General features: G+C 41.1%; 1 protein-coding gene across 5 annotated transcripts in view; it reads right to left on the bottom strand.

The window, feature by feature from the left end:
- The window catches only part of tenm2b (teneurin transmembrane protein 2b), a 269,320-nt gene that overhangs the window by 14,517 nt on the left and 245,133 nt on the right, over positions 1–9,670 (bottom strand). For all 5 annotated transcript variants that reach the window (XM_016467623.1, XM_016467628.1, XM_016467625.1 and 2 more), the window contains 8 exons: positions 6,136–6,346; positions 5,936–6,055; positions 5,581–5,842; positions 4,986–5,253; positions 4,492–4,635; positions 3,265–3,517; positions 2,730–2,750; positions 838–1,070 (listed from right to left, as the gene is read on the bottom strand). In XM_016467623.1, coding sequence (XP_016323109.1) covers positions 838–1,070; positions 2,730–2,750; positions 3,265–3,517; positions 4,492–4,635; positions 4,986–5,253; positions 5,581–5,842; positions 5,936–6,055; positions 6,136–6,346 — 1,512 coding nt within the window. The remainder of the gene's footprint in view (positions 1–837; positions 1,071–2,729; positions 2,751–3,264; positions 3,518–4,491; positions 4,636–4,985; positions 5,254–5,580; positions 5,843–5,935; positions 6,056–6,135; positions 6,347–9,670) is intronic.

The raw sequence follows: 9,670 nt of genomic DNA, 5'->3' as shown, positions 1-9,670 counted from the left end.
ATAATGTGTTTTTCGAACCACCAAGCATGAGAGCATGTTCTAGTACACCCCCAAAACAAAATTAAGACTTTGTAAAAGAGCATAATAGGACCCCTTTAAAAGGACAGTTGAGACAGAATTATCTATTGTTGTAATTGTCTAATATTAATGGTAATTTTCTTTTTCTTAAACTTCTTGTCAATGTCACTGTAGACTCTCCTAAAGAATTTCACTGCTCCCCAAGTATCTTATTGATTGATTTCCCTCCCATTCCGATATTCCAGAGAGCAAGGTGTTTTTTAAAGGCAAAATAATTAGTCGTCTGTGTGTGTGGGAGCAATGACCTGGAAAAGAGTCAAGACGCTGTGCCGCTCGACTGCTACAGTTTGATTCACGCTGTCACGGTGATCATGTCAGAGTGCGTTTTATTCTGAGATAAGAAGGCAGAGTCGGTCTCTGAGTGCAGTCTGCTAACCTTACGATCTCTCTTTACCTTCGGTGTCATTTATTTTCCTCACATCAGTGGCCATGCTGGGCTTTAAGAATGATGTCTGGAGTCTAGAGAATTACAGGTTACTGAGGTTTGTGATAGCATAGAAAATGACAGCATCTGGTAACTGTCTAAGGGATTAAATGTTGATGCTTTCTAGGTTCATGGAAAATAAAAATGTGTCTCAGTCGTAATTGTGAAGCGTCACAGTGTGGAAATGCGTGGAACTTTGTCTTGCGTAAAAGCTAACTCTGAACAAGTTCAGGATGTAGTATGTAGTAAGGTGTAGTACTGTGTGTCATTTCTGCTCCTCCCAAGTCACAGATTGAGAAGAAAACCGGAATATTTCTTTAAAAAAAAAACATCACCTCTTGGGCTCATTAGTGTGGCTTCCACTGCCTTGCCTCCATCACCGCAGCGAGCCTCATCGAACGGGATGCACTGCTCTCCCGTCCCCGCCACCACCTGAGCGTTATCCAGCAGCGGTCGTGCCCCATTCAGAGAGCGAACGCGGTAGATCTGCCGGGAGTTGGTGTCTGACAGGAACAAAGAACCCGACACCGGATCCACTGCCAAGTAGTACTTATGGCTTGGACTGTTACTATGGAAATAGGGCAAATGGGAGAATGTCTCTTAATATCCGGGTTTAAATCACACTCAAATTGATTTGATTTTGACAATATTTACACTGAAGCTTGCAGGCGGCTATGGTAAGATATGGTAATCACAACACACACTGGCCCAGCTAACCAATCACAGCACACACTGGCCCAGTTAACCAATCACAGCACATTTAGTATTTCAGAAGGCGGGCCTTCATTTGATACAGGAACTATTCGAGCCATTCATGCCAGACTGGGGAGAAAGGTGTTATAATAATGTAAAATATGTGAAAAATAATGTGTTTTTCGAACAACCTAGTATGAGAGCCTGTTCTAGTACACCCCCAAAACAAAATTAAGACTTTGTAAAAGAGCATAATAGGACCCCTTTAAAAGGACAGTTGAGACAGAATTATCTATTGTTGTAATTGTCTAATATTAATGGTAATTTTCTTTTTCTTAAACTTCTTGTCAATGTCACTGTAGACTCTCCTAAAGAATTTCACTGCTCCCCAAGTATCTTATTGATTGATTTCCCTCCCATTCCGATATTCCAGAGAGCAAGGTGTTTTTTAAAGGCAAAATAATTAGTCGTCTGTGTGTGTGGGAGCAATGACCTGGAAAAGAGTCAAGATGCTGTGCCGCTCGACTGCTACAGTTTGATTCACGCTGTCACGGTGATCATGTCAGAGTGCGTTTTATTCTGAGATAAGAAGGCAGAGTCGGTCTCTGAGTGCAGTCTGCTAACCTTACGATCTCTCTTTACCTTCGGTGTCATTTATTTTCCTCACATCAGTGGCCATGCTGGGCTTTAAGAATGATGTCTGGAGTCTAGAGAATTACAGGTTACTGAGGTTTGTGATAGCATAGAAAATGACAGCATCTGGTAACTGTCTAAGGGATTAAATGTTGATGCTTTCTAGGTTCATGGAAAATAAAAATGTGTCTCAGTCGTAATTGTGAAGCGTCACAGTGTGGAAATGCGTGGAACTTTGTCTTGCGTAAAAGCTAACTCTGAACAAGTTCAGGATGTAGTATGTAGTAAGGTGTAGTACTGTGTGTCATTTCTGCTCCTCCCAAGTCACAGATTGAGAAGAAAACCGGAATATTTCTTTAAAAAAAAAACATCACCTCTTGGGCTCATTAGTGTGGCTTCCACTGCCTTGCCTCCATCACCGCAGCGAGCCTCATCGAACGGGACGCACTGCTCTCCCGTCCCCGCCACCACCTGAGCGTTATCCAGCAGCGGTCGTGCCCCATTCAGAGAGCGAACGCGGTAGATCTGCCGGGAGTTGGTGTCTGACAGAAACAAAGAACCCAACACCGGATCCACAGCCAAGTAGTACCTATGGCTTGGACTGTTGCTATGGAAATAGGGCAAATGGGAGAATGTCTCTTAATGAAATCCTCTGACAAACAGCATGGTTACCTTGGTGAACATGTTGAAATGTGAATAGTTCATTGCTGGTAAAGTAATTGGAGCTAAAAAAAAAAAGAAAACACTTTGATAGAAAGGGAAAAAAGGGTAAAATTCTGCTACATGCAATGAACTGTATAGGACACAAGCACAACAAATCTCAGTTTTCAGACACATTAGCATGCTATTTAGACATGCACACATGATGAATATTTTTAGATTATGCATTTATTTTAATTACCTGTGTCTCAAATCTTTATTTCTTCATGAAGCAGGTGAAGAGAAAAGAAAAAAATAATGCATCAGTTAGAATAAATCATCAAAACAAGTTATTGTAAAAGCTATTCCAGTTGTTAAAAACAACATTAAATCAATAAACGCCATTGGTGTAGTAGTGCATGATTTATCAATGCATGTCAAGTGTTTATTATCATATTTCATCAAACTGCAATAACTGTTAACTTTGTGGTCAGTGCCACTGCTTTGACATATTGAGCTGTGGTGCTCATGGGAAACCCTTGATTTCACAAAACAATATCAAATGACAAGTTTGAATTATTATTTATCTTCTTCTGACAGCTTTTCCTGTCAGTGGATCTTGGAATTTAAGCCTCATGCATTTTTTATTTAAATGTGATTTGATTTAGAACTAACTCCAGACAATGATTATTTTAGCAGAATACTCAGTTCTACTCTATAATGTCTTATATTACAGAGGTGAAATGAATTGCAAATGCTGTTTTAATGTTGTCAGCTGTGCATCCTATCAGCGTTACCTGAGCTCCAGTACAGCTGTGGTATTGAGGGACGGATAGACCCTCCGCACAAAGTTAAGGTCACCCACATACAGGTTACCCTCTCCGTCACAGGCTACGGCCATCGGCGCCAGCAGCTTGTTGCCCTCAGCCATCCCACTGCAGCTTGGGCACGAGATGCTGCGTCTTCGGCCGTTACCCATAATACTGTTAATGATGGGCGGCTGCTGCTGGGAGAGGAAGATATTCTCACCGCTGCCCTTATGAAGGATGCCTGTGTGAAATAAATCAAACACTGTCACTAAGCGCAACTGAGTGAGATTTCAAACATGACATATTTCTAATGGTCTGTACACGCACAAATGTGATGCTTAAATGAAAGCATCAATTTCTACAGTGTGACATATTTATTGCATTTCATGATCAATAGTGTGAAACCAACAGTCATTAAAGACCTCATAATCATCAATAACGAACAAATAAATTTGCTGGTCCTTTAAACGCACAGAATTTTACCCTAATACAGTGATGAAATTATGAGCAATGGAAAATGCGCATAAAAAGAGCAATATTACGCAGAAAGTGTGAATTAGTTTATAGTGCACTGCCATCACTGTGTCCTTATTTGACTTTCCACTAGCCAAGCTATAATCACAATAAATAGTTTTTCTTTTTAACACGAACCTCCCTATCTCCTATAGCAAGGGAATAAGTCTTCGGGAAGGAGAAATTTAGTTGCTGCAAAAGCCTGAAGATAAACAGGTGTGAAAAAGCACGCAGTAACTATAATGGTGCTTAATACCAACACATTTCACACAGTGCGAGTCAGTAATGGACATTTTTTCTTGGAGAAGCTTGTTAAACCATCAGCTGCAGGGATGACCTGTCCCTTCTGCATTGTCAAGTGTATTTCACAAAACAAGTGCCTCATAGGAAATACATCCTGGCTCATTGTAATTAGCCTGATCATTCAGGGATTGACAATTCTGGTTCTTGAAGGCCACTGCACTGCAGAATTTTGCTGCATCTATAATCAAACACACCCGTAAAATAAGTCTTCAGGATTACTTGAAACTTACAGAAAGGTGTGTCTGAGCAGAGATGGAGCTAAAGTCTAAAGAATAGAAACGTCCAGTCCAATAGTGCATGCATTTTCCATTGCTGATCACTGATGTCACTTCCAAGTTCTTCTGACCTTCACTAATGAATGTATTAACTTCTACATGAATAGGTGTTTCCATATCATACCGCTGCAGAAGTTCAGCATGTGGTGTTTGTCTAGAGACCAGCCGCCCAAGTTTGAGGGGTTGAGCTCGTATCCCTGTAGCACAGCTGTCCTCTTCTCCCACAGGATCTGACTGGGACAAGTCTCATACTCGTACCCCACAGACACTATAGAGAAAGATTGACAGATGGAAAGAGGGATAGGAAAGAAATGTGAAGAATGAAGGCGAAAATGACAGAGAGGGAAGACACTTAGAGGAAGAGCAAAGCTGTGCTATCTTAATTAAACACTCCATCACCGAGCGGGGACATAACAATTCATTAGCTCACAGGAGGAACTTGCCGCTGGCACACACCATAGTGGATGAGAGACAGACAGTCTCATTAAACTACAAACTATCTGTGTTTTGGAGCTCAAATTAAGAGAAGACACTGGGGAACAGACAATAGCATAGACAAGAAACAAGATAACAGTTAAAATACACCTGTTTCCTGACATGACTCCATACCCCACTTACCCAAAGCCTCGGTCAGGCCTTGGACCCTCTGCCTGTAGGCGTCAGTCTTGTCCCAGATATAAGTGTAAGCCAGGTTGGGAGATGCATGGAACCATTTCTGAAGGAGATGACCCTCCACGGCCACCATCAGGTGCACTTTGGCCAGGCTGAAAGGCACTAGAGCTGGGGTCATGATCACCTTGAGCAGTGAGAGGTAGCCTGAGGTCCTGGAGCTCAAATAGCAAAGTTTAAGACTGGTGCCGGGAATCTCCACCTGCTCGTGAAGTACCTGGACAGTGAGAGGAAGCAAAAAGTGGGTTAATGGCTTCTCAAAGTGCTAAAAATCTAAAATTCTTGCAGCTGCTGTCAGTCTTTAAAAAGAGATGAATTGTAAGCAGCAGAGAGAAACCGTGATTACGAGAAGGTATGAGGAAGTGAATGAGTCAAAAGGAGTTCAAGAGCGAAAACCAAGATTAACAACAAAAGACCAGCAGAGAGCGGAGAAGGAGAGTAATAGAGAATATAAAACGCAAATAAAAAGCCAACGGAAGAGTGGAATGACCTACGTGAACATGAAAGAAATGAGAAGTGATGGAAGTGGTGTTGAATGAGGCACCTGGCTCTCAGGGAGGATGTGTCTCTCTGAAGGGTTGGAGCTGAAGAAGGAGGACAATGGGGAGGGAAGAACCACGGGATCAGGCCTGACAAAACCGCTCAGGTCACATCTGGCTGTGGTTTTCTCCTCCGTTTGTAGCACCACAGTGTCCATGGCATAGAAGCGATTCCAGGGTAGCCACACTGTTCGTTCCTGACTCAGAAATGGAGCCCGTTCTAACCGCAGAGTCAGAGAGCCTCCGCCGTTGGCCACCAGATCAAAACTAGGGAGAACCGGGACAGGAAATATACTTCAGTGCATATTCAACTGAATGTGGTAGTACTGAAAGGGGTTTAAATAATGTGAAGTTACTCACGTGCCATCCTGGCGGGTCATGGTGTGACCATAGTGAGGGTACTTCACAAAGGTCACGTTGACACCCACCAAAGGAGTGCCATCTGAGGTCAAAACCTGACCTCGAATCAGAGATGCCAGGCTGCACGCACACAAAATACAATATTAGAGCATGATAAATTTAGTAATTTAGTCCATCACAGTACATGGCAGATGAGGTACCTGGCATTAAATGGGTTGATTCCTGGGATGATGTGAGTGCTGTCTTTACCCACAAGCATCTTGATTCTGTCATAAAAGGAAGGGACTTTTTGGACCTCTGATTGGCTCTGTTGAATAACCTGAAGTGGGTCACGTGATCCACGGCACAGAGGATTGGTCACACAAGGGCTCTGCGTGCAGCAGTCTGGATCCATGCAGTCAACCAGACCATCTGAGTGGAAAAGATGTCACCACATCTCATAAGCTTTAGGCCTGTAACATGCATTAGCAATGTGACACATGAATTTTGTATGAAAATAAACCCACACTAGGGTTGTCACAATACCAAAAATTCAGTACTTGATAGAAATGCCAGTTCATTATCTAATATATGCCACTGAACATACTAATTTATTTTACATAATATATATAAAGATTCATATAAACATTTAAAATAAAATATTAGCAATGGAATAAAGCCTTCATATATTTCTCAGTCAATTTTAGCAGCAATGTTGATGTAAAGGTTTCTAACATACACTACAGTTTAAGTAAATTGTTTTTGTTTTTAATAAATTAATATTTTTATTCAGCAAATATGCACTGAATTAATCACAGGAGACAGTAAAGACATTTATAATATTAAAAATTATATGTAGCCTATTCCAAATAAATGGTGTTCTTTTTAACTTCTATTCATTAAATAATTCTTGAAAAAAGCAACAACTGTTTTCAACATTGATAAGAAATATTTCTTGAGCAGCAAATCAGCATAACTGAATGATTTCTGAAGGATCATGTGACACTGAAGATGGAAGTAATGATGCTGAAAATTCAGCTTTGCCATCACAGTGATATATTACATTTTAAATAAATTACATTTTAAAATATATTCAAATAGAATTTATTTTAAATTGACACACACACACACAAAAAAAAAATTACTAACCCCAAATCTTTGAAAAGTAGTGTTTAATTTACAGATAGGATATTTTGACACATATCTGATTTGTATGAATTAACCTTAATTAGCCTTGCATGTTCATGTCTTCATGAAAATAATTGTACATTTCATGTGTTCAGCTTTATTTTACCAAAGTATTGAATTGAGTTTGTACTCAATGTTATCGATACTCTAGAAAGATTTTTTTTCTAGTATCGACTTGGTTCCAGAAGTACCAGCACATTTGACATCCTCAGCACACACAGTTTCATGGCTTCAGAATGGCATATGGTTTAAAGGACTTCTGAAGTCTCTCTGTTCATCTGCCATCTTATTCTCAGAATGTGTACTTTTGATGAACCCTTCTCAGTTCAAACCCCTGCGCTGCTTTGATGTCAAGAGAGAGAGAGAGAAAAATAATATGATTAAAATAACCATAATAAGCTCAAATGTAGAACTTCTCATCATTATGGTAATGAAAATGAACAAATCTATTTATTTATCCCCATTGGGGTAATGACCTCAACTGATAGAAGTGATCACTGAATTGAATGATGCTCTAGTTTCTCTTTCTTTCTCGCTCTCTCTCTCTCCCTCTCTCTCCTGATTTCACTTTTAGAGAACTTACATCAAAGTCACAGAGGGCATCGCTCACACCCCTGAGAGCTTCCCTTCCCGTTTCATCTTCCTCTCTCTTCCTGTCTCTTATTTGCTGCATATCGCAGTTCACTGTACATACACACCCTTTCAACCCTTCTCCCTAAATGGGTCTTTCTTGATCCGGAACAAACTCACAACAAGTGCCTGTTGCCAAAGACTTTTGCTCCATGTTGTTTTGCCTGGTGCTCTCTGATCTCTGAGGTTTCTGTGAAGTAACCCCCAAACGAAGAGTATAAACAAAAGAGAGAGAAGAAAGAAGCAGGAAGCTGTGAACGTCTGGAGAACGCTTGTTTGTGTCTGGGTCAGATTGAGCAGTAAGTTCAAATGCCTGATTTAACAAGTCTTTTGTGATCATACCGTGTCAATTACGCGAGTCTCATGCTCAGAGTTGGCAGCCCTGCATCTAAACATCACAGATTGACTTCACTGCTAAATTCAAACGACACAAAATGAAAATGACTATGGTTTGCATGGTTTTGTATTATGGGATCCAAAGTAGTTTCACAATGCTTTATGAAAAGCCTGGCCGTTTATATAAGAGAGTGAGAACACACAAAAGAGAAGATGCAGTGGGGAAAATGCAAACACTTTAAAACGAGAAACAACAAATAGTTCTTTCTAAAAGCCTCTCTGTGCTCTTAACTGGTCTAGGGGAGACGCTCAGTGCTTAGGGCTGACTCTGAACATCCACCTGTTATATAATCATTCTGCCTTGGGGTAGTTTCAAATCCCTCACTCTGCCAGCCAACAGACACATCACCTTTTCATACGGATGACTGGAGCTGCTCTATTCATCCGTTCAGAGCATCTTCATATCGCACATATCTCCTAATAAATTGCCACAAAGCAGCAGTATAGACAAATCTCAATCCACTGTATGAAAGGGGTCATGAACTGAGAAACGTCTCGGTTACGTATGGTAACCCTTGTTCCCTGAAGGATATAAAAACACAATGTAAATAGAAACTTTTGACGCTCTCCAGAACACAAACACAAATATGCACTGGAGCATTTACCAGATCTGTTTTGCCAATATCCTACTACAGTTTTAACTGAGGGAGCTCTTGGTTTCATTTGAGGGTGCTTTTCACTGCATGAGAAATTGGACGTGTGATGTGCGAGTGTGAGTACAGTGTCAATTACACGCTGAATGCATGAGAGTTGGCAGCCCTGCATCTAAACATCACAGATTGACTTCACTGCTAAATTCAAACGACACAAAATGAAAATGACTATGGTTTGCATGGTTTTGTATTATGGGATCCAAAGTAGTTTCACAATGCTTTATGAAAAGCCTGGCCGTTTATATAAGAGAGTGAGAACACACAAAAGAGAAGATGCAGTGGGGAAAATGCAAACACTTTAAAACGAGAAACAACAAATAGTTCTTTCTAAAAGCCTCTCTGTGCTCTTAACTGGTCTAGGGGAGACGCTCAGTGCTTAGGGCTGACTCTGAACATCCACCTGTTATATAATCATTCTGCCTTGGGGTAGTTTCAAATCCCTCACTCTGCCAGCCAACAGACACATCACCTTTTCATACGGATGACTGGAGCTGCTCTATTCATCCGTTCAGAGCATCTTCATATCGCACATATCTCCTAATAAATTGCCACAAAGCAGCAGTATAGACAAATCTCAATCTACTGTATGAAAGGGGTCATGAACTGAGAAATGTCTCGGTTACGTATGGTAACCCTTGTTCCCTGAAGGAGGGAACGGAGACGTCACGTCGGATGACCGACGAATTGGGATCTCGCTTAAAGAGACCAATCTACTTCGAGTGTAAACTAAATGAGCCAATGCACATTGGCATGCGATTATTGCATCCAGCTGCCGCTGATCACAGCGTTAGTATAAGTAGGCAGCAGATGCAGAGCATATTCAGGTTTTCGCTGAGGAGCCGAGCCGGTGACCCGGCCGCTCAGCGGTGGTACAGGAGCTGTGGCGACG

The sequence above is a fragment of the Sinocyclocheilus anshuiensis genome, unplaced genomic scaffold (assembly GCF_001515605.1).
Source record: "Sinocyclocheilus anshuiensis isolate Anshui unplaced genomic scaffold, SAMN03320099.WGS_v1.1 scaffold700, whole genome shotgun sequence".
Classification (NCBI taxonomy): Eukaryota; Metazoa; Chordata; class Actinopteri; order Cypriniformes; family Cyprinidae; genus Sinocyclocheilus; species Sinocyclocheilus anshuiensis.
This window is presented reverse-complemented; position numbering and strand designations above follow the sequence as displayed.